At 39.1% G+C, this 25089-nt stretch overlaps 1 protein-coding gene across 1 annotated transcript in view; it reads right to left on the reverse strand.

Moving 5' to 3' along the window:
• The window catches only part of LOC140237325 (oxysterol-binding protein-related protein 9-like), an 82444-nt gene that overhangs the window by 49326 nt on the left and 8029 nt on the right, over positions 1 to 25089 (reverse strand). Inside the window, exons 2-3 of the mRNA XM_072317263.1 lie at positions 12503 to 12553; positions 525 to 603 (exon numbers count right to left, since the gene is read on the reverse strand). Of these exons, the coding sequence (XP_072173364.1) occupies positions 525 to 603; positions 12503 to 12553 (130 nt within the window). The remainder of the gene's footprint in view (positions 1 to 524; positions 604 to 12502; positions 12554 to 25089) is intronic.

The following is a 25089-nucleotide window of genomic DNA, read 5'->3' on the forward strand; positions in this document are numbered from 1 at the left end:
AAAAGTAGCGATCAGAGCAGAGACAAGACACCTTGACAGCCTTGATGCCACATGGTTTGGCAGCCACAATCATTCTTGGTGATACACAAATAATTTTACGAACATGCCCTGATGCAAGAGTTTTAAAAAATGGTTGCTCAACCACGAAAAGGCATAAACTCACACAGAATTCAATTTATTTTTAAATGAGAGAAAAAGATAAATATTCAATGAGAACGAGTGCCTACGTTGAACTCTCAATACAGCATACACAGTGGGGGTAGTACTTATGCCATATATTTTTCTGAGGGTTTTATTTTTTTGTGAATTCCTCGAGTCAGGTGCTATTCACAAATTTAAAAACACACAAAAGTATTACCTCTGATCTTGACATCAATGTTTCTCCATTCATGATTGTACTTCACAATTGCAAATTTAACCACTCGTGAAATTGTTGGGAAGTCCAGATATGTGAAAAATTACACTCCCTAAAATAGATGGTGTATACAGTAATCTATGAGGGACAAAATTCTACAAGTGCTTACCCTGGAAGTGGAATGTCTTCTGGTCCATGGTGACTGTGAAGGTAGAGTCATCCTCATCATCTATCCCTATGATAGCACCCTGCATGGCGACAGGAGAAATGAAGGGTGTTTCATAGATTGGCACATCATATTCAATTTACCTTTCGGACCACAAAATATCGTAACTACCTGAATTCTTTGAGAATGCCCAAATGTACAAAAATAGTCATTGTGCAATATTATCTGAAATGCATTCACAACCCACAAAACAGACAAAAAGTAATAATATTGGCTACATCCATCATAAATTCATGTGGCAAATGGAGACTATCATTAACTCCAGGGAATAATTTTCCTGGTATCGCATAGCAATTTGCTATCCATTTTGGTATGACTGCTATACAAAATGTAATTTGCGTAGCAGTTTCATTACATAGACTTGTATACCATTTTGTTGAAAATGTATGTCCATCGACAAAAATTGCTATTCAATTTCGAGAAGGAAAAATATTCCCTGAACTCCCCCCCCCCCCCCCCAGCCTCCTTAAAAGGATGGTATGTGTCATATGGTAGAGATGAGGATTGGGCTTTCAACTTTTTGCAAGATACCACGAAACCACGTATGAAATACTTTAGGTGAATATTTTTGTGCAACTAATTTTTTGCGCTAAGTGGGGTACGAAGAGTTTTGCATGTTTTTAATTCCGTGGAATCAAGACCTTAACTACTGGAACATATGGCAGGCAAAAATATTCACATGCTTTTATTTTCGTGCTAGTTTCTGGTTGCGCAAAATGCACGAAAATTTCAACACCGCGAAAATGTCCACTTTTACAGTAGTGCAAAGCATACCATTCTAGGGGAATTTAAATTTCATTTGTTGAAAATTGGTTTTGGAATGGCTGAGACATCTAAAAACAAAGTAAAACAAAGCAATTGTAATAGAAGGTGGGTACCACCTTTTATTACGATGGCTCTTTTTTTGGATATCTCAGCCATTTCAAAACCAATTTTCATCAATTAAAAATTGAATTCCTCTTGGAATTACATGCCCTTTCGTATTTCATTTGAGGTTTCTCATTATCTCATCAAAAAGTATTAGTAGCTCAAAGTTAGGTCTTAACTAAAACTATACGACCCCTTAAGATGAGGAAGAAGAATAAAGAGCACTCAAGGTCAGGTTTTCTTTATGTCATAAATGCAAAATAGAATGGTCTGGTTTGGTATGAATGCATTATCTTTTATTTGGTTTTCTTTATGTCATAAATGCAAAATAGAATGGTCTGGTTTGGTATGAATGCATTATCTTTTATTTGCATTCATGAGTTATTGTGAATTTCTGTGAATGTAGTGTACCTACACCACTTAATGTATCTGTGTGTATGCATACACCATGTGCCCAAATGTGTGTTTATTCATTGCAAACTATCCTTTCATGCCACGCCTTTGTATGTTCCGACATCTGTAGTGTCTTTTGCACACAAGAGTACATACATGTATCTATAGTAATCTATGGATCATTACAACACCAGTTGGTAGCCTTTTATAGTGATACCAGATACCCCTATCCCCCTTCTATATGTTGACATAAACTCCATGACACGGATCAAGGTCTTTACTAAGGTCTACCAAGTGTTTGGACAAGCATGCTTATTCTCACAGGTGTAGATGATTATGAATAAAACTACCTTCATACAGGGTTGGGGGCTTGAAGGTCAACAAGCAAAAATAATGTCAATGAGATATTCAACTGCATGGCACAATTGTAACAGATTGGATCAAAAACAGAAGTAAACTGCACAAATATAGAAAAGTTATTGCTGAATTGATGAAAGTTTTTAAATTCATATAGATCTGTGATTGATATGCAATAGGCAATTGAAACAGGTTATTTCATAATTCAAATGGGACATCTGTATTATTTCCATAATAGTTCCTGTTTGTGTTACATTTGTACAGAGTACATGTACTACATGTAAAACTGTCTCAATTCCACTTTCATTCTACTTTACAAGTTCCAAAATCAGCGGATTAATGTACTTGGAAAACAAGCCTTTCCACATTTATCACAATGATTAAAAAAGTTTAACCTATTCTGCAGTGTCTGTGGTAACTGCTATTGCACTCTTTCCCCTTAAACAAGGTAAAGATATTTTTCCCATGTAGTGGCAGACAAAATGAATCAGATATTGTCTTTTATTATGTAATTATAATTTGACAACCCTGCTAGATTTTATTTTTCCCAAGAGATTATATGTGACCCGTTACAACAAAAGGATCCTAAAGTCGCTGACGGCTGAGCCGAGAAAATCGAGTTTGAAGTCACATCATCAAAATTAGTCAAAACAATCGGATTTCTGTTTTTGGCATAATTTTGTAGTCGAATGTTTTGTCTATCATCTGCCGAAATTTCGAAGCTAAATGATCCAAGGAAAGGTAAGAAAACAGCGTTTTTCTGGGCCATGATTTTCCGACTTTCAACTTAACAGAATCGTGTCCAAAGATTTGGATTTAGTGCCGCAGCTAGACTCCGCCCCTAGCAACGAGGGAGTGATCTTATTGGTCAGTGCGTGGCATCCTGATTAGTGATTGGTCGTGTGTAGACCGCTGGCGCTAAGCTTGAATGAGCATCGCGGAGGTCGCTAGGAGCACACCTTCTATTGTCAAACGGTGAAAACTGTCTCGCCTCCCCTTGATCATGATGGCATCGGAAGGAAAACTTTGAAGGCGTTTTCTCAAAACTCTGATTTCCACAACCACTTGACATGCGCTAATAAAATCATCGATATCTCCGCAACCGAGTACTTTTATGAGTTGTGCTATATGTGAAATTAAAGCAGAAGAGTACAGGAATAATGTCATGTCATTTTCGGAAAATTGTCCTCCCTCGACTTTCGGATCCTTTTGTTGTAGCGGGTCACATATTTTCCCTGAAGTGTGCACCACTGGGGGGGGGGGGGAGGGCATTGTCTTGAGGGTAAAACATCCAACTTTACATTTACAATGGACTGTCAAATGTTAATTACAGGGGCCGCGGAACGTTTTTCAGTGTGTGTGTGTGTGTGGGGGGGGGGGGGGGGGCTGCGGGACCGGTGCACACTTTGTCAATCAGAAAAGTGCAAGTCTATGGAAGGAAACATAGCAGGATGATGTGGGAGGGGATAAGCCCTATTCTCCCTCGTACATGAGGGACATTCTGTATTTTCTGATAGCAGTTAAACGTTTTGGTGCACACATTTTGTGGCATATATTTGGAAAATTCAAAGTGTAGCCACAGTCTAATTGTATGCACAGGGCGGGGGGCAAACAAGGAGAAAGCGTGGAAGATTGCTATCCCCACCCTGATAAGTCTTGTGCACTCAGAATTATTCAGAATCTTAAGGGGGCGACTGCCACCCCCCCTTTTTTTTATTTGCTATACATCGGAGCTTAGACGGGAACTTTATGTAAGGGCGGAATCTTTGGAAATTCAAATTCATGGGTGTTGTGATTTTTTTCCCCGATTTTTTCCCCTTTTTTTTCTTTTTTTTCCCCCGAACCAAAAGTGTGTGTGTGTGTGTGTGTGTGTGGGGGGGGGGGGAATGTAGCCCCCCAGGCCCCCCCCCCCTTTGGTTCTGTGACCCCTGAATTATAATATCACAATGATTGACAAGGCAATATTTGTTATTTAATTTTCTTTAATGGTCTACATAGATACACATCATGTCATCTCAGCCGTGAAGGCTACTCACTGCATTAGTCACATGACTACATTATGACCAATCACTGACCAGTATTTAAGTAGATCATTTGATACATATGTTGCAATACAGGTTAATACTTAGAATCTTTCATTTTCTCTTTGTCCTTCCTGTTGTTCTCTTTTATTTGGACATCACGTGTGCTATGCCAGAAAGGCAACGAAGGTATAGAGGCCTAAATATGGAATTAAAGAGAAAAAAAAAACAAAACCACAACTACAGTTTCTACATTGTACTGTTACAGTCAAACCTGTCTATAGCGACCGCTCTCTACAGCAGGCATCTGCTGTATGCAACCACTAAACACAATTCCCCGCATGAGGAAAGCCATGGTTTTAACGACCCTGTCTATAGTAGCCACCTGTCTACAGTGGCAACTTTTTTGTCTCCCTTGGGTAGCAATAATAAACAGGTTTGACTGTAGCTACAATTGTACCTCTTCTCTAGCTTGCAGTGGATATGTAGTTTTCAATGTATCATTTGTCTTTAAAAGCCTGCAGGTCAATTTTTGTCTTTTTCTTTCACATTCTTTTCCTAGATTTCCTAAATGTCTTTATCAAGTTTCAGTTGTCCGACACTACTCTTGATTGCTAAATTCTGTCATGCAAGGACAGTTGAATTACAGTTGCAGTTAGAAAGTGCAGATGAATCAAATTTTCCTGCATTGATTTCCACCACACATACAATGTACCTACATTTTGTATATTGCACCATATCAAAAATGCAGCAGGGATCTCGCCAGCGTATATCACCCTTGTCGGCCCCGACAAGCGTGCGGTTTGAAGAAGCAATTGCCGACAAGGGTAAAACTTGCCGACAAGGGTAACACCACGCGTGAACTTGCCGACAAGGGTAACTTGCTTGACGAGCTAAGTTCGGACCAATTTCTCGCCTTTTTCAGTCTTTATTATCTGGCTAGAAAAGAAGCTAGATGTTGAAAGCAGCAGCAGTTTACATAGCGCAAAAATTTATCTACGCAGTCACCGCACCGATCACAACAACGCGGCTCAACACAACAGAGCGACGTACTAGCTGATACACACCACATCACACACTTGCTCACTCACATGCGCTCTGATTTGGGGTCCACACACACATGCACAAGCACCCAGCCGGCCACTTACAGCTGCCTGCGTGTACAACGGTACAGTGTATTGTGAGAGGGAGAGAGAGGACGGAAAGAGAGGGTCGAGGAAGGCTGACACGTGCTCGCTTGTTGTCACGCTTGTTGTCGGGTTACGCAAAAACAAACGATATGAAATGCATGCCCCTCTCCGCCAAAGGTTGTATTTTTTTTTTTTTTTTTTTTTTGCTACTTTGGTTTGTTTGTTAGTTTGTCTGCCTGTCTGTCTCTCTATTCGCAAAATAAGTCAAAATTTGGGAACAGATTAGGATGCAATTTTCAGGAACAGTTTCAGTTGGTTGGTAAAATGGCGCAAGGAACTATTGATGATTAAATTTTGATAGTGAGCAGGATTTATAATACCATCGAAATTCACCGCCAGAATCCAGGATTTTTAGACTTTGTTTCGTATATTTGAAAGGATTCATATCAATTCTTTAGGAAGCTGGCCGTCGGCAATGATGCAAAATTAGATGCGTTCAAAGCATTGCCGCAGAGAGAAAATTAACTCCATTTTTCGTTTAAAAAAAGAAAAGAAAAAAGAACGTGCGATGGAGTAAGCAAATGCAAATTGTTATTTAGGTTTTGGTAGTTTCTGTGGGTTATTTTTTTTTTAATCTAAAAAGCCATGCGTTCCATTTTAGCCTTTTCAATTTCCATGGATTTGTAAACGTCATTCGTGAATATTCCATTTTCCTTCTCCGGGCCGAAATTTATAGTAATTCTGTCATGATGGTCTTTCAAGTGCAACTTACGTAATGCTCCACGTGCTTCTGGGTTGGTTTGTTAAAAGGTGGGTTAGGGGGCATTCATGGGCAGAAAATAAATGGCTGATCATTCATCAATATTCCCAGTTGGTTTACATGCTATGTACACGCTGTTTACGACTACTGAAGCAAGGTGGCAGTACGCGCGACATTCTTTATCTGACACCTGGCTTTCGTGGAAATTTCGTGGAAATTTCCACAAGCCATGATATCAAGTTTCCCCACTGCTTGAGGTCGTGCTTTTTTTTTTTTTTTATTCTTCATTACGAACATCAATTTTTTCAACTTGAAAAGTGTAGATAATTTGCTTCGAGGACGTGTTTCTTTCTTTTTTTTTTTTCATTGCAGCGTCGGTAACATGTTGTTTTGTTCATCGTCCGTGCATGGCAGGGGTTCATGGGAGGAGAACGATAAGAATGACTGGGGAGAAAATAAACTGAAAGAAAGAAGCATCTTTTGAGCGAGCTGTCTTTGTTTTTCTCTACACCAGCATCAGTTATCGCCACCAAGGTTCATTTTTTTTTTCGTTACTCCGACAGATTAATGATAGAATGATGCTAGATTCTTTATTCTGAAGGTTCGTTAATCCAAAAATGATTAAGAAAAAAATGTCCGTTCATTTCACGACGAAATCAGTTTTGTTATTTCGAACGTTCTGCCAGTGAAATTTCGGAATAAAACGACGGCACAAAACAGCGTGTTTTCGTACTCTAAGGGTCTGTTATTCCGACAGAAGTAGTTATGATGAAATAATAAATTGTAGATTCTTTATTCTGAAGGTTCGTTAACCGAAAATTGAATAAAGAAAAATGTCCGTAAATTTCAAAACGAAATCAGTGCGTCATTTCAAACGTTTTGCCAGTGAAATTTTGGAATAAAACGACTGCCCCCAAACGGTTGCAGTTTTCTTACTCTGAGGGTTCGTTACACCGACAGATTAATGAAAAAATAATGCTAGATTCCTTCTTCTGAAGGTTCATTAATCAAAAAAAAAAAAATGATTAAGAAAAAATGTCCGTTCATTTCACAACGAAATCAGTTTTGATATTTCGAACGTTTCTGTCAGTGAAATTTCGGAATAAAATGACGGCACAAAACAGCGTGTTTTCGTACTCTATAAGGGTCTGTTATTCCGACAGAAGTAGTAATGATGAAATAATAAATTGTAGATTCTTTATTCTGAAGTTTCGTTAACCGAAAATTGAATAAAGAAAAATGTCCGTAAATTTCAAAACGAAATCAGTGCGTCATTTCGAACGTTTTGCCAGTGAAATTTGGAATAAAACAACTGCCCAAAAAAACAGTTGCACTTTTCTTACTCTTAGGGTTCGTTACTCCGAGAGATTAATGATAAAACAATGCTATATTCCTTATTCTGAAGGTTCGTTAATCCAAAAATGATTTTAAAAAATGTCCGTTCATTTCACAACGAAATCAGTTTTGTTATTTCGAACGTTTCCGTCAGTGAAATTTCAGAATAAAACGACGGCCCCAAAACTGTTAGTTTTCTTTTACTCTGAAGGTTCGTTACTGCGAAAGAATAACGATAATACTTAAGATTCTTAATCGGAAAACTATAAAGAAGAAATGAAAACGGTTATAGTTTTCTTACCCTCAGGGTTCGTTACTCCGACAGAATAATGGCAAAATAATACATTCTTAATTCTGAATGATCGTTAATAGAAAAATTATAAAGGAGAAAATATTCGTTTATATCCAAACGAAATCAGTTTTGTTATTTCGAATGTTCTGCCAGTATAATTTCGGAATACAACAACGGCCCCAAAACGGTGTTTTCTTATTCTGAAGGTTTTTTATTCTGAAACAATAACGATGATAGATGATAGATTCCTTTCTGAAGGTTCGTTGATCGGAAAATAATAAAGAAAAAATGCTAGTTAATCTTCGAACGAAATCAGTTTTATTTTGAACATTCATCTGTAGTACCGACCTTTGGTGTTGTTGTTTTCGATTACAAACCTTCGAAGTACTCAGTAATGAATCGTTTCATTTTATGATTAAACAAACCTTTGGAATAATGACCATCACTACATTCAAAATTGTAGGATGTCTCTTTGATGTCACGGCCAAACTACCGCAGTATACCCAGAAAGGAAAGTGCAACGATGTCCCGAAAGTTCTCGATCGCTTCTCGCGCATCTGCATGCAATAGGCCTACCACGTGGTCGAGCAGACGGCGAGAAAGCAACACGGCGCGCGTTGTTGCGATGCAGAGGCGGCTAATTATTGCAACAGTGAAACAGGAAAGGCCTAAAAGAAATCGGAACCTCCACCATCGGCACCTACTTCTCTTTCATTTACCGGTATTATTTAGGAACTGCCGCTAACATAAGGTATGGAGTTTCTGCATTGTTTCTGTGAGAATATGCCCCTCACAACGTTCATTACATCTCCGTGAGAATGTCGCATTTAGTGGCATTTTAGCGGCGATTTATCTGTGTTGTATTGAGCATTAGCGAAGGCTTCCGCGCTTCGCGCGGGAGGGGGAACCCCCCTCCCGTACCCACCCCCACAACAGCGCGCATAAATGCCGACAAGCGTGAAGAAATTCCTGGCGAGAACCCTGATGCAGTCAGAGTATTAAAGAAAATATTTTTGTTTTTTAGTATGTAGTGGAGTCATTGAAAGCTCAGGAGACTTATTTGCAATATTGTGATACTCACAGTCACACCTGGCACCCAATAAAGATCCATCCTGACTGATCATATTACGCAGGAAAGCCATTTGCTAAATACTGCACCATAAGATCACGTTAATCTGCCGTGGAAAGGAGGGCACCCTACACTCCTGCTGGGTGTGACATCACTCGGAAGCACACACCAGCATAGACAAAACACTGGCTCTCAAATGTGCACACATAAACAATGCTCTTGTTACTGTCGCTGCTCCGGGATACTGGTAGGCACTTTCCTTTGCATGCGTTCACAGACACCATGCGGTAAATATCTAAAACTTTTAATAATTCTTGATTGGTTGTTTTTCTAAAGTAAAAACCATCGATCATGGAACAATGCACCGACAAGCCGGCTGTACGGTGCTCTGGTTCCGATGATGGGTGATGAACTCCAACAATGAAGATGAGTTTTCCAATCTAAAACAGTACGTCTGTCAAAGGGTCATACATATAAAAACAAAGCACCCTGTTCACATTGAAGATGATACACTTTGAAAGTTCCGTCCGGTCTCTGATAAGGCAAAAGAAGCCATTTTAAACTCCACTGCACAGGCTGTGAAGAGTAACTCCCCTGGAACACAGAAGTTGACCTTGCACAAATCCACACATCGTTTCAGAGCGCAGAGCCAAAGCGATTGAATCCTTGAGGATGACCATCCAACTATTTCCCTCTTTACTGTCCCTACAGACCAAAACTACATCACATTGTGGAAATCTAGCAAAACGGCGGACAAAGATGACGGATGGCAGCTGTGGTGGTTGAACTGACTAAGACCTGATGAAGTCGTGAATATTAAAGCATTCACACGTGGCTATCCATAGTATCACACAGAGTGCAGGAGAAAAGAACACGTATCTTGCAACTTTTCACCAGTGCCCAGCAAATCATTTTTTCAGAATATCCTTTTCCGGACTAATGTGGAAAATACATGTAACCTTTCCCAACGGAAACAAGATGCCCAGAGTTCAGGGGCTGACATCCAGCAATAAATGGGTCACTGTAGTAGCAGGATAGAGAGCACATGTCAGCTCTGTGTATTGATGAGGTCTGCTACTGGCTTCTACAGCTTCAAAGCTTCTTACTGGAGCCTTCATGTATGACGACCTTTTACAAACAGCGCTGCCGATACAGACTCCAGCATACCACGCCACAATGCACATGTACCATTAAAGGTCCAATACAGGCTTTGTTCAAATCCCCCAATCCGATTTCCCCCAGAGTGAAAGCACAAATACACTCTCAACAGATTGAATACAAAATCAACTCAAATCAGAATGTTGCCATGCACAGTAAACTTCTCTACTAGATGTAACTCACCTTCCCCCATCTCACACCCCCCCCTTTTTTTCTCTCTCTCTCTGCTTTTACTCAGTGAGGCCAGCTTTGGCAGCCAAGAGAAAGTTGCAGGGTAAACTTTGTTTATTTGTTGGTTTTGATAATTGTAAAGCACTTCAAAACATATTTAGCACTACATAAATATTTCATATTATTATCATTATTTAACAAAAATGAATGATTATGAGAGCCTAAAAATAAGTTTATAGACCAAAAACCACACACTCTATTCTTTTACTGGTTGTAAAATATAAACCTCCCTCCTTTATCCTAGTTGCCTGAGACAGAAAAAAAAAAATGATGTGTAAAGAAATTAAAATCCATAATTGTACACTAAGTACTCTCCCCCCCCCCCAAAAGAAAAAAATATATACATATATAAAATAAATGAAAAAAATCCATTTGTGTTTATAGGTTGAAGGGCTCTCAAATGTGTTCCTTATGTGGGATAAGTGAGCCTTACAGATGAATGGCTGCATTATATATTTGTGTGTGTGTGTGTGTATGTGTGTGTATTGCAGTGTGCAAGTGTGTGAAATACTGTTTCTGTGCTTGGTCTATTACAGTAGATATCTTCCTATATTCCTGTATCACCTACTCTGCGAGTATACTGATTTTTTTTTTTTTTTGATTTTTTTTGAAGAGAAATACACCATCAATTTTGTTTTTCTTAAAACCTATGCAAACAAAATAGCCAGAAATCTACTGCTTTCTTCATAATTCAGTAGAGTCAGCAACCTCTAAAGTGATTTTATTTAAAATATCTGTCAGTTCTACTGTAGTTGGTATCTGTGAATATAGAAGAGTTTGATCACCACAAAAGGTGGGCTAGGTACCAATTTAAATCATGTTAAAGTCCATGATCAGATGCAATAAATTATTAAACATTTTCACTGATATCTCATTCTTTAAAAAACAAAGAATTTTCTTGAAATTAGGATTTGAAGTACCATTTATGTTTTGTAATGTCTATTTTCTTCAGCAGCTTGAATGGCAAATATTTGAAGACCAAGCTCTTCACTATACTCCTTGACTGATTAATAGGAACCTGTTTTAAACTCATAATGTTCCTCATCAATTTAAATGACAGCCATTGTCTCTGGAAGTGTCAGGGTCAGATACAGTATGTGTGATTGTGTAGTTACACATTGTATCCAATCAGATGGCATACCATGGATGTACCAACATAAACATCATTGTTGGGGGAAGCAGAGACCCACTGTTTACAAGAAAGCACTATGCTGCCCTCTAGTGCCAAAAGCACGTATAATCTATTGCAAACAGCCTTAATTTTCAGTATACAGCAAATGGCCTTTTTTGTTTTCTTTTTAATTAAATGTCATTGTCTGACTGTATATAATGTGCATGTACTGTAGGCAGCCCGTACAAGACAAGACCTTGTATCTGAAATTTTGGTGAAAATTAGTTTTTTTAATAAATGGCCAAATGATGATGTCCTGACCAAATCCCAACTGTCTTTATACTCCAAAAATGAAGCCACTACGGCATGTCAAAGGAAAGGCTTTCCCATTCGCTATAGTGCTTTAGCCACCATGTTTTTTGGCTCTCCTGAACATATTTGACATTTTGTAGATACGAGGTCTTGTTGCCCCAGCGACAATATAAATGTTTGTAATGTGTATGAAGCATGTACACATGTACAGTACAATGTCTATGGTTCCTGTGCAGTCTTCAGAGTCTTGATGTGAACCACCTCTTTTGCATTGCACAGACATGATTATTAAATACAAATCATAAAAGTTGGTGGAATGGGAAATATGCTTCTGCTCACTTCTTTGAACTATTTTAGTTCTTAAAATACTATGTTGTAGACTTCTCTGACAATTCTCGCATACAAGGATTACAAAATGAGATGTATCAAATGCTACACAGACATTATGGTAACATGAATGAGAACCAAACCCAAGGATACATGTACGATACTCATATACTACTGATGAGCCAAAAACAACAGTTCATAATCTTGTTTCTCTTTGCATGATTTTGCTTATACTTTAACTTGCCTGCTGTTCTAACTGCACTCATTTGGTTTCAGTTGTTTTTTTCCTTCAACTTCATCATCACAATCAACTCTAAGAGGAAATCTTTTGACTTTTATTTAATATCTATTTATCTATTTACTTACTTCTTATTCGGCATCAACTAGTAGTGGCAATCAAATCTAGCATTCAAGAGGGAAATGAAAAGTTAAGTATGGAATAAGACAACCTGCTGACCTGTCTACTGCACTGCAGAATTCATTAAATAGAAAAGTTTGTTTGACTATTGCTCAACGTCAGCATTTTAGACAAAATAAGAGTGAAAAAAGTGAACTTACCCTGAGACGAACGCATCCTCGTCTTGATCCTCTCATCATCTTGTCTTTGGACTGTGGAGAGAAGGAAACAAATGAGAAGCACTTTTAAATCTGAATTAAAAGTGACCTATACACATACTGTAAAAGTGGATATTTTCGCGCGACTAATTTTTCATGCTTGGCCAGGTAAGAAGTGTTTTGCTTTTAATTCCGCGACATCAAGACATCAACTACTGGAACATATGGCACGCAAAAATATTAGCGGGCTTTTATTATCTTGCTAGCTTCTCGTTGCGCAAAATGTGTGAAATTTCAACACCACAAAAACTTGCACTTTTACAGCATTTCATTGCCTCAAACCAAAAACAAGTCCTGCATGGCTGTGAAGCTTCTTCTTGTCCATTATGATTTGCAGATATCGTGCTATACTGTATAAGCTGTTATTTTCGCGAGGGTTTAATTTTTGCAAATTTCGCGAATCACAGTTGGATTGCAAATCTAACAACACGCGAAAATGTCTACATGTGCTTTGTTAATAGAGCACTAACGTAAAGGTCAGCGTCGATTCGCGAAAACAACATCTCGCGAAAATGTCTATAACCTCGTCATTGGCGAAAATATTTGTACACGAAAATAACAGCGTACACAGTATGCATCTCCATATAGTTTAAATCCTTGGCTGCTTCTTGATATTGTTTGAATGCTCTTAGGTGAAATGTTCCTGTCATCTGCAAGTTACATTGTATGCACTTGTTCCAATTTAATCTACTAAGGTACTGCAAGTCATGTAGAAGGTTCAATGACTAAATACACTATAGATACAGTTATGTTTGATATCTGTGTGCCAAAATCTGGTAGTAATTTCAACTCCCTTCAACCCTTATTCTGCTTTGTTCTCCTACTGTAAGAGTGAACATTTTCACGATGTGGAAATTTTCGTGCATATCACGCAACCAGAAGATAGCGTGAAAATAAAAGCATGCAAATATTCTTGCATGCCATATGTTCCAGTAATCATGGACCTAATACACATGGACATTCATCGTACCGTTAATTAATTCATGCACCCGTACATCTCAAAAGCGCCACAAAGACATTTTTAGCATGCTTCACTGCTTTGATCCCATGATCGTCACTGCCAGCAAGCCGGGAGAAGAACAAGACGGAGATTCGAGAAATCTAAAACTATATGCGCACAAGAAAATAACTCACAAAAATCAAGTCAAGTGAATGTGCAGATGTGGTATATGTTAGGAAATCATACCTCAAACAATTTCGCTTGGGAGAAGCAGGCAGTTTTTAAAAGAAAGCTAACATTTTGGCAGAATGATTGTCATTTGTGATCTCAATATTTCACTTTTCTCCAGCTTATTCAAGAGCAAAAAGGGACGGAAATGGTAGAGAACAGATATATCTTGCCATTAGGCAAGGTCTTATGTGTACGTGCGAAAATGTGCGAATCAGCAATTACCCATCTTTTGACACAAAATTTGTAACGATCTCAGGCTTGCTGCTCCTCATCATCTGTATTTATTCAAAGACATAAAATTTCCGTCTGAAAAAAGGCACATCAGCGAAACAAGACTGAAATGAGGGAAAAGATTCTTTTGTTATTGATGATACATGATCACACAATTGTTATTGTCCATGACACCTGAATGTACTCATTGAGATGCACATAATCAGGTGTCGGTGACGATCATTACATCAAAGAAAGACTGCCGTGAATAGTCCATGATATAGTTATACAGCTGTATTAGGTCCATGCAGTAATTAACATCCTGATCCTGCAGAACAAAAAACACACAAAATTCATCTAACAAAACATAGCGCAAGAAATTACTCGCACAAAAATATCAACTTTTACAGTATTTGCATGCACACAGGGTTGATTTATTTGCTGACTGGCTCAGATGTGTATAAATTAATTGCCATTGACTATTGATTACCAAATCCCCAAAACCTTTACTGTGCAAAGTGGCCTGCCTGTTGCCGCTCTGAACAAATGGTTCATGATTCAAATCTAAAGAGTTTTGCCCGTGTGGAAATAAAAATCTCACTCGTAAATAGTGCGATAATTTGCACTGCAAGTGTGTGAATGCTGGAGCAAATAATCTAAAGATTTTTATCCCATTATTCAAGGCACACATCACAACAGGATCAAAACGGCAAGGGTCACCATTTCTGTAGATTTTAGGCATGCGCAGTATGGTTGATAAATTATTGCATTTGGCAATTCACGGCATATTTCCGTCCATCTTAACAGCCGCGAAAACACTCCAGTATTCGGATCCTGATCGACATCCCATTATTTTGCCAGGTAGCATGTGAGTGGGCTTGCTAATCTACAAAGTATGTTAAGTTTGGATAGATTACCGAGTGTTAATCAATTGAAAGAAAAAAAGAGAGACAAAGAAAAAACATGAAAAGTTCAGCTACGTGCCTTGACACTTAAGTTTTATCATTTGTCTTTACATTAGAGATAACAGCTGGAAGAGGTGCACTTTACAACTCAGATGATGAAGACACAAGTTCTAGTCATCCTACTTTCCTTGATGTTTTTTCACACACTCAAGAAATTCACCATGAGTTCCTTGAAGTGCCTAGCCTTTTGACAAGGCTTCATGACTGAAAGAAAAAAGACAAACTGCGAGGGAATGAGTGAACGTGAGACCAAGTGGCACGGCCAAGAAGCCTTTTGGAACCTGACATGAATTTCTTATTTTGAACATTGTTTCTCATCAATTCTGCTATAAAAAAGGGTAGTGCCCAAACAGCGACCACGTTGCTTGCAATGACGTCTGCAAAGTACACTGTATGCATATCAGCAGCTTGCTCATCTCGATACTCCGTCCATGCTCTCTGGCTGTGCCACTCGTAGGGGCAGTGATTTTCCGTTTCAAAAAATTGCCTTTTCCGTTTCAGAAAATCATGAATTCCGTTTCAACATGGTGAAAAAACGGAAATTCCGTTTTCCCATATGAATTGTACACACAAAAAATGCAAATTCCGTTTACATGTATTTGCATGCAAAAATGAACAAAAATTAAATGATTGCTATTTGAAGTTTGTGTACCTGTGTAATCGCGTATACATTCATACATGTTATGCATAGTGTATACCTGATGATTTCCAACCTCTGTACCACACACCCATGAAGACAAATGAAATGAAACATCAGGATTACAATTTATTTATTTTGACTGTCAAAACATGCACAGGGATCTCACTTAACTTTTTTCCTTGGTTGCCAGCCGGGCAACCTATAGAGTTTTTTAGGTTGCCAAAGGGTGGTTTAGGTTGCCAAATGGCGGTTTAGGCTGCCACAGTGATAATGTTCGAAGAGTATTGCGTAATGTGTAAATCCACGAGGTTAATTATGGCGATGATAAAGAGGGCTGTTTACACTGCTGTTTACACGACTGTTTACACTGCTGTCTACAAATTAAAAAAATATATATACAAAGTGAAATAAGTCTCTGAGTCTCAACTAGTGACTTACTAGTCAAGTGTTTTCATTCCTTTAGAAGCTGCAAACAGAATACATGATAATCAGTTTAATAAGCAGTGTTGATAAAAACTTCAGCACTAAAAGAACAATCAATCTATCTAAATCTTTCTTCAGTCAATACATTGTAATCCAGTTAATCATGCAGTGGGACATTACATATTTGTGTATCACTATCAAAGCCTGGCCTGCAGTATCAACAACTATCATTATGTCCTCTTTCTTGACTTGCTAGTCAAGTGACTTATTACTGTCTAGTCAAGTCTTTTTATTCCTTCAGAAGGTCTAAACAGATAAAAAATTTCAGCACTAAAGGAACAATCAATTTATCTTTCTTCAGTCAATAATCCAGACAAGAAACTAGCACTCATTTCACTCTGATCTTTCCTTACTCTGGCCTCGGGTCCCCCCCCCCCCCAAAAAAAAAAAAAACACAAACAAACAAACAAACAAACAAAACAAAAACAAAAAAACAAAGAAAAAAAAACCGAGGAAACACACACACACACACATTGCAACACAACAAAAACCTCTCCCCTACACCTTCCCGATTTCCGTGTTTCTGTCAGGTGAAACGACATGTTCAAATACAAGAATAAAACAACAGTAGATATTGATTGAAATTCGACACCCATTCATGCCAGCCAGGCCAGGCTGCCATGTAACTTCAAAGCACATTCCGACAGCTGGCTGGCAAACCACATGGCAGAGGAATTTGCGCGCGCGTGTACATTGCTCGACTGGAGGAGGGAGGGCCTGGGAACAGCCCCTTGGTGATTAGTCTGTGAGTTATCAATAGCAGACCTTTTGAACAATTGCAAACGTCATGATACTATTTTGTCTTCCTTTTGGACTGAAAGAAAAACATCAAAAAGACGAGTTGAGTGTCACAAATTTTTTCATAGCCATGCAAAAAGATTACTACACTCATGTCATGGCAAAAAATGAATCAATATTCCAAGACAAATACAAAGCAGCCTCGGGTACCTATAGACGGTGACATCGAGACGCCATGCATTCAACCATGCACGTTGTTGGGGAGCAACATGTTGGAGTTGGCAGGGAGAGGTGATCCTTGAGTTTGTGAGAACTTCCCGATACTCAGTGACAACACGATTGTGACAATCTCAAAACAAAGCTGATCCTTGTGGTCTCACGCCCAGCAAATCTGCGTGCTACTTCTAAATTCGAAGGAACTTTATCTCTGATCTGTTGAGTTGTTTTTGCTGATTCTTAGGAACTTTTCATGCCTGAAGTTCAAATGGATGGTTGCCAAAAATTTCATGATTCACAAAGCTTCAGAATTTACTGAAACATTGCCTACTATGTGTATATTCATATGAAATGTCAAATTTAGAGGGTACAAATCCATGTGGACGATCATCCACATCTCATATTTCAAATGCAATTAGACAATATTTCAGTAATTTATTTTAGACTGTTGATGCTGCAGTAAAAACATCAGAAATTTCATATGAACTTGAAAGTGTTAGGATGAAGACAAAAAAAAAAATTCGGCAGAAAACAAATACAAGTCTTTTTTTATTGTCACTGGTAGTCACACTTGTGTTTAACAGATTGATAAATCAATAGGTATTATAGTATTGTATTACACATAGTTACAATCTCATAAAAAATGTGACATTCAAACACCTAAATTAAGCTCATCAAATATCGCAGGTGAGTGAATAAAGAAATATAAAATCATTACATTTGTAATCCTGGGTCTTCGCCCTGGGGCTTCGACTTGAGCTATCTTTAATTACCGGTAAACATTCTTTCCCTGTTCATCTCCAACACCCCAGACAGTTCATGACCTCCAAGAATGCGCCAATACGCGCGGTTTCTTCTGTTGAATGGTCTCTCTCTCTCTCTCCACCCCTCCCCATTCCCCAGTCTGGCACCTTGGCATCGTGGGATTTTTCTATTTTTCTGCATGAAGTTGGTGTTCACATCATGCATTGTGCTCTATACACACGACATGTGGAGCAGGCAGGCATAGCAAGTCACCACTCGACTCACCTGCTGGCAGCTTACCGCGAGCAGAAAACAGCAGTTTCTTCTGTTGCCGCTACTTTTACTGCCAAAATACTGGCTTTATCATCACACATTATTCGGCGAGACACACATTGTGTTTTGGAATATAAATGGACTTTCAGTTGGTGTTGGATTGAGTAAGTGTTCGACAGTTATTGAAACTCAAGTCTCCGCAGTCTGTGAATATCGTGGACATGTAATAATGATTAATTTGCAGCTTCTGTTGGATTTATTTTTACTTTTATGTGTTTTATTTTGTTGAAAAGTGATTTTCCGTGATTTTCCGTGTGGATTACTTTTTCCGTTTCAAATGGCCGTTTCCGCGTTTTCCGTCCGTTTTCCGCGATCGCGGAAAATCACTGTCCCTACACTCGCATTTACCCATTTCTCGCAACGCTTGGTATGGCGAGTTTGTCTCATTCCTAAGCCATGAGGTCTTATCAAAAGACTATGGAGTGCCCAGATTTGGAAGTTGACTTGCCTTCACTAGTGTCATATTGTAAATCACAGCTGGAAGATATGTGATGAACAGTAAACTTCATAACTTGGATGCCAGTCTCTATTCCTAATATGTCTGTCTACCCGTACAAATTTACTGCAAGTTCATTGAAATGCCCACTTTTGCATAATGATTTGCATTCACAAGTGCCATATTGTGGCTAGATGCTCCACTTGTTAACTTGAAATGTAATGGCACCAGTCTGCAATTCTGTGTCTGTCTGAAAACTTTCAAAATTCACTACATTAGGGTTCCTATGAACACCCAGCATTTCAAAGTTGATTCAATACTACCTTGTGGCATACTATGGATAACAACTGAAACACATGCAATGAACTTTGAACACTTGGCAATGTGGTAGATTGGAGCCCTCTGGAAGAATGGGGGCGTAACTCGACATGCTAATAGTTTTCAGAGTGAACAGGGATAAAGGCTTTCTAAAGATGTTTTCATTTCAGGAATCAAAACAGAAGCCTAAAATGAGCCTGCTAGCATGATATTGTCATTATTTCTCCTCCCAAGATACAAACGTACCTCTATCTTGCTCCTCTAGCTATTCATCAATGTTTAGAATCTTTTTGACGACTATTTTACAGTCACCCTGAGGGAAAAAAAGGACAATACTTGTACCTCTTGATTCTGGAGAAAACAGAGAACAACAACAACAAAAACAGCAGAAGAACTATAGATATGGGGAATTACATTCCAGAAATCCACTAAACATATTGCTAATGACTCCCCTTAATGAATCATCCAGAAAAAAGAAACACTGCATGGAACATCACACATGGATCTTTGCACATTATATGTACACAATACCCTGCAGTTTTGTTATGAACTTCGATATTGATTTTGACAGATAGTTATCAAATCATGATTACTTAAATACATTTCGCAGCTTGCAGAAGAAATGCTTAAATTCACTTTGTGTGATTATGTCTGTCCCCCTGTATTTCACACTTTGGACCAGCAGATTATGAGACAGAATCAGCATTTTGAAATGCTGATGTATGGTGCAGTTCACAGGGAGGGGGGGGGGGTGCAATTTTTTTTTTTTTTTTTTTTTTTTTTGCTCAAAAAACAGTTGATTTCACGAATATGCAGTGTGCATTGTTGAAAAACTATAAACCCCTATTGAAGCGAGCTGTTCAGCAAACATGTCTACTTCATGTGAATGGGAAAGGTGTTAAAAATGACATCAGAAGAAATGCCTTTAAGTTATTTTGTATTTATGCTTCCCTATAAGATGTGTTTACTGAGAATTGCCAGTCGGTACACACATTTGTGCATTTTGAATCAGTCTTTTGAAAAGCTGTTCATATCAAACTGAGATGGAATGCAACATGTTTTGAATGAAACTCATTTTAAAGGCCTGATTATGGCCCCCAAAAAGTTCAGCCTAAATGCACCCTTAGAAATCTTGAAATACTTATCTCTGCTGCCCCACACCTCATACTTTGGAATAGCATGCCTTGGCAATCTCAAAATATATCTCTTCTGGTGTCATCTGCTGTTGTTCACATGGCATACATACTACAACTGATACTTGACAACTTTGATTACCAGTGGACCAATTCCAATATTTTTCTTCATGATTGGATAATGATGTCATAAGAACTGTAATCTCAACATTTGACAGTTTTCAGATGCCTTTAATAACTAAGAAATACGAAGCTCACCGTCTTTGTCACTTAATTGTGCTTGGCTTGTTCATACTGTACACGTATGTATGACAATCATTCTCAAATCTTCTTTATCTTTTTTATCTCCTTCTTACCATTAACATCTTAACATAATGATATATAAAGATTTCTATCACTCTAAATTTTATCATCATTAACATCATCACTATCATTATAATCTTTTTAAGACATAAAAATAGTACACACACATTTTCCAGAATCATAACTGCACTTCAAATCTTTTGACAGACTTAAATGAGATAAAATGAAGTTCATTATCAATCCAACTTTTATTTCCTATGTCTATGTCATTGCCTTGAAAGCAGGCCATCCTATTTGCAAACAACACTGCATCAATGTCAATGCTGTCCCCGGTTTTCACAAACATGGTTCTACAAACACCTGCTCTCCATGCACAAGCATGAGAGGAAGTGTCTGCTCGACTGTTCAGCTGTCGGAAGATTAAATGCAAACTGAAGAAATCACTGAAGAGCAAGACAATACAGTACAGCTGCTCTCTGTTTGACTGTCATAGAAGTGTAAAATGTGATCCATCATCTGATTTAAAAACTGATAAATAGAGGTGACTAAAATTGTAAAAACTGCAAAAGGGACTTGGTTGTTAACCCATTTGTAACTGAAAACACCCAAAATTGCCCATCATATTACTCCCTATTAGAAGGCCTGAAACCACCCTATTGTTTCTTTTTAATAGTTGTATGCTTTACCATTTTTTTTTCATTTAAAAGAGAATACAAATAATTATAATTTGAAAGAGGTCAAACGTCCACAAAATGTCAGAATCACTTCTGTGATACATCACATTCCCTTGGTACAGTCTTATTATAGGCTTTCATAAACACAACTTATAGACAAAAATAATCATGCAATAAGCTATTTTACAACATCGCACATCATTTAGAAAGTTGTCAAAATGAGAGCAGTATACTGCTGTACCTTCCAGGGAACCATAGACCCTTAAGTACAGAATCTTCAGTGGCTAAAGGGTTAAGCAAGATTCTAGGCATTTGATAAAATATCCACAGGTTTGACATTGAAACTTACCTTTACTCCAATTTTCAGAGCCTAGGAATGGTTGGAATTTAAACTTTAAAAAAAAAAATCTTAATTACTCATAGATTTAAACTTTAAAAGCATAATCTTTATGCTGGTGTTTGAAGTACGACCATATCTGTTTCAATGTCTACTCTCCTACAAGGCTAAATCGAACCTTGACAGTATACATACGTAGCTGTTGATGTATCGTTCGTGACACAGAAAGTGAAACCTTAAGTGCAAAGAGCATTAACCATCTCTTCCCATGTTTGAATACACAATGCACCATGTTTCATAAAGTCCATTACAACATAATAAGCCAGTTCGGGGTAAGCTCATGGGCACATGGGTAAAAATGACCTTTCTTCTTTCTCAGTCGATTAGGCACTCCACTAGGACCCCGTTTACAGTGCGGGGCTGGGCCGAGCCCCGCAATTTTGTCGGTTTACACTGCCGGGTTCAGCCGCGCTTTTAATTCAAACCTTTCAATATTTTGTCGTAGTGGCGCTCTGCTTGTAAACAAATGCAATTTGGTATAGTCTGGTTTTCAGACCCTTTGCCAACTGAATTCTGTGGCGACGAAGTCGCCGTTCGGGCAAAGGCCTTTGCCGAAGGAAAAATCCTTTGCAGGACAAAACCACAAACTATACTAGTTTTCGATGTTGAGGGGGTTAATATCCTGAATAGCAAAATAATACGGGCAGAGGGTTTGGAAGCCAGACTAAAATTGGCTGCGCATTTGGCCCAGTTTATGTTTACACTGAAAAAGCGGGGCTCGGCCGCGGCTCGGCCACCGCCATGGCCGAGACCACCTCCACAGCGAGGCCAAATGCGCAGCCAATTTTAGCCCCGCATTTGGCCTTTTGCGTGTTTACACCGAAATGAATGCGGGCTCGGCCGAGCCACGGCCGAGCCTCGCACTGTAAACGGGGTCTAGTTTAAAGTGACAGAAGGCATCGCATTAGCTTGCCAAACGTAACAATTTATGGAATTCATCAGTCATGTTCAAATAAAGGATGAACTTGCGTAGACCAGGTGACAAGAATGATCCTTCCATTGGCATTTTGGAAAGCATCCATTTCATTATTTTGCACTGTATGTATTAACAGTCCCTTTCTATTGATATTGTCAGATACTGCTTTTGCTGTCAGGTGGATGTGCTGGCAAGCTCCACTTATAAGGATCACCTGCATAATCATTACATCACAGATGCTTATCTCAGTGAATTTAAAAACCAACATGCTCTGCTGGTACAGATGACCTTTTTCTGCTCATGCTCACAGTGGAACCCCGAACTGGCTTATTGATACACCGGTACCACCCTCATCACCCCTGCACCTTACATTGGCAGACACGATCATGACCTCCGATATTAGAAGCCACAAATCGACCCATATAATTTTCCTTTCCATCTACAGTGAGTCAATATGGTCTTCGAATCATCTCCAACAATGCAGCTACCACATCCAACATTGAGCACTGCCTTTCAAAAGTCTGTTCTACCAGCCTTTAGACAGATGCATCCTCCCCAAATGGGAACTGAAATGCTATAATTATGGTATCATGGATTTTTACTTGCATAGTACTACATGTACCTGCCATTCTTACATTTTGGCACTGTCATTCTCATCTCTATTCATAAGTGTCACTGCACCTACTCTCCCAGTTGAGGTTACGATGAAAGCTGCTAAAGGGATCGTTTATCTCTTCAAAATCATTTGAGTCAGACAGATTGAAAAGATGCTATGTTGCACTGAACATTTCAATAATTCAACCGCAGACTGAACACAAGTCCTATACTAGTTTGGAAACAAATTCCTTAGTGTGTTATATAATACAGGGTTATCATTTCAAATAGTATTTTAGGCCCATATGATGCCATCTTATAGTATACCCTGAGAGAAAATGAATATTCCAAAGCAGGAGTACATGTATACAGTACACACTGTAGAATGATACCATTCCCACCATACCAAAGGGCCCCAACAGAGAGGGGTAGAAATAGTTTACAATGTATGCTATGCCTCAACAATGTTTGAATTTGTCATTAAAGAAATAAGAAGAAATCAAACCTCACACATCCTTAGGTATGATCATCCACTCCATACCTCAACTCAGACTGTACAAACTGTATAACAGTATATTCATATATATGCAAATTTCAAAGATATGAGGTGGTGTCACATGACACATCTACATACATACAGTTTCTCTACATAAAGGAGAGCACTATCACTCTTGATCAATAAAATGATAAAAGTCTAATAATAATAACAATTTAATGACATAGACATTTATAATGCCAACATATCAACTCAAAGGTGCTCAAGTCCCTCATACTCACAATTAAGCCTAAAGACGTTTACATTTCATGTCTGACTTTGTGTGAAACTTCATCCAATCTGTTTGTGTTATGTATCGACTTGAATGGAGACTATTGTGACGCATCCTATGTAACACACATGTTGTGTGAGTCGTTCGTGATCGTCAGACGCCGACCGAACCGAGTAGAATAGAAGTTATGTTTCAACCTTACTTCTTTGTGTTCTTGCCATTATTGGAGTGAGCCTCCACAAAAGTAATTAAAGAACATAACAATTTTGGCGACGAGGATGGGATCCTGTGCTGAGTAACTGCCAGTGTTATGGGACCCTTGCAAGGGACAGAAATTTGACGAGACTTAGTGGCGTATGTGCACGGCCATGCCAGGTCGATACCCACCGAGATTGCTTAGCCCCAGCCATGCATTTTCGAGTATGAACGCTCCGCAGTTTGCAACCGCCCGCCATAGCCGTTGTAACTACGACTGGATCCCTAGCCGAGCATTGCAGCTTTGTACGACTACGTAGCTGACTGACTGACAAATTGCCGCCGCAGTTTTGTATATACAGCGGGAGCGTGCATGAACTGTGCCTATTAAATGCACTGCTTTCGCCGAGCCCAACGCAGTCACAGCGGTCACAGCGTCTCACCCAGCCGAGCCATTCCCGCTCCTACTTCTAGCTCCCCGTGCCTGCCTGTACAACACTGCCCGATGCCGATGCCTGTACAACATTGCCCGATGCCGATGCCGATGCCTGTACAACACTGCCCGATGCCGATGCCGATGCCTGCACCAGCGAACAACGCCTGAACTGGAATTTGAAGCCAGCTAGTGTCAATGACTGTTGAGCCAAACGCCCCAGCCAAGGACAAGCCACTTCACTGATGACATGATGTCGAGTTTTCATGCCAGCAACAGCCATGCTCATGGGAGTCATGCTGTTTAGATGCCATGCCCCTGATGAATGAAATTAGTAAAAATACAATAACTCATGATAAATGAATAAATCAGAGAACATTAATTGTGAGTATTTGATTATATACTAGCTGTCTGTGCGCTAGTCTATAGGGCTTTTTACACTTGTAAATTTTTGCTTAGCCCCGGACTATCGGTGGGGCTAAGGGGGGGCCTTAGCCCCACCGATAGTACGGGACTATCCTTAGCCCACTTTCTGTTTACACTCGTTTTTGCCAAAGTGGGCTAGCCCCACCGATAGTACGGTACTATCTGGCCCTGCAAAATAGCAGGGGTTAGCACCGCAATTGCGGTGCTAGCACCGCAATTGCGGTGCCAAGCGAGTGAGTGTAAACAGAACGAAAAAATAATCCTGGGCTAAGCGACGGAGACGAAGTGCGACCCTCACTGACCAATCAGAAACGAGGTAATCAAGTGCTGCCGGTGCGTGCGTGTACGTGTACAGTACACAGCGTAATTATGAATATTCATGTGGTTTGGAAAGTCCGGGGCTAAGAAAGACGAGTGTAAAAAGGTCAGTTTTCTCCT

Source organism: Diadema setosum, chromosome 13, assembly GCF_964275005.1.
Source record: "Diadema setosum chromosome 13, eeDiaSeto1, whole genome shotgun sequence".
Classification (NCBI taxonomy): Eukaryota; Metazoa; Echinodermata; class Echinoidea; order Diadematoida; family Diadematidae; genus Diadema; species Diadema setosum.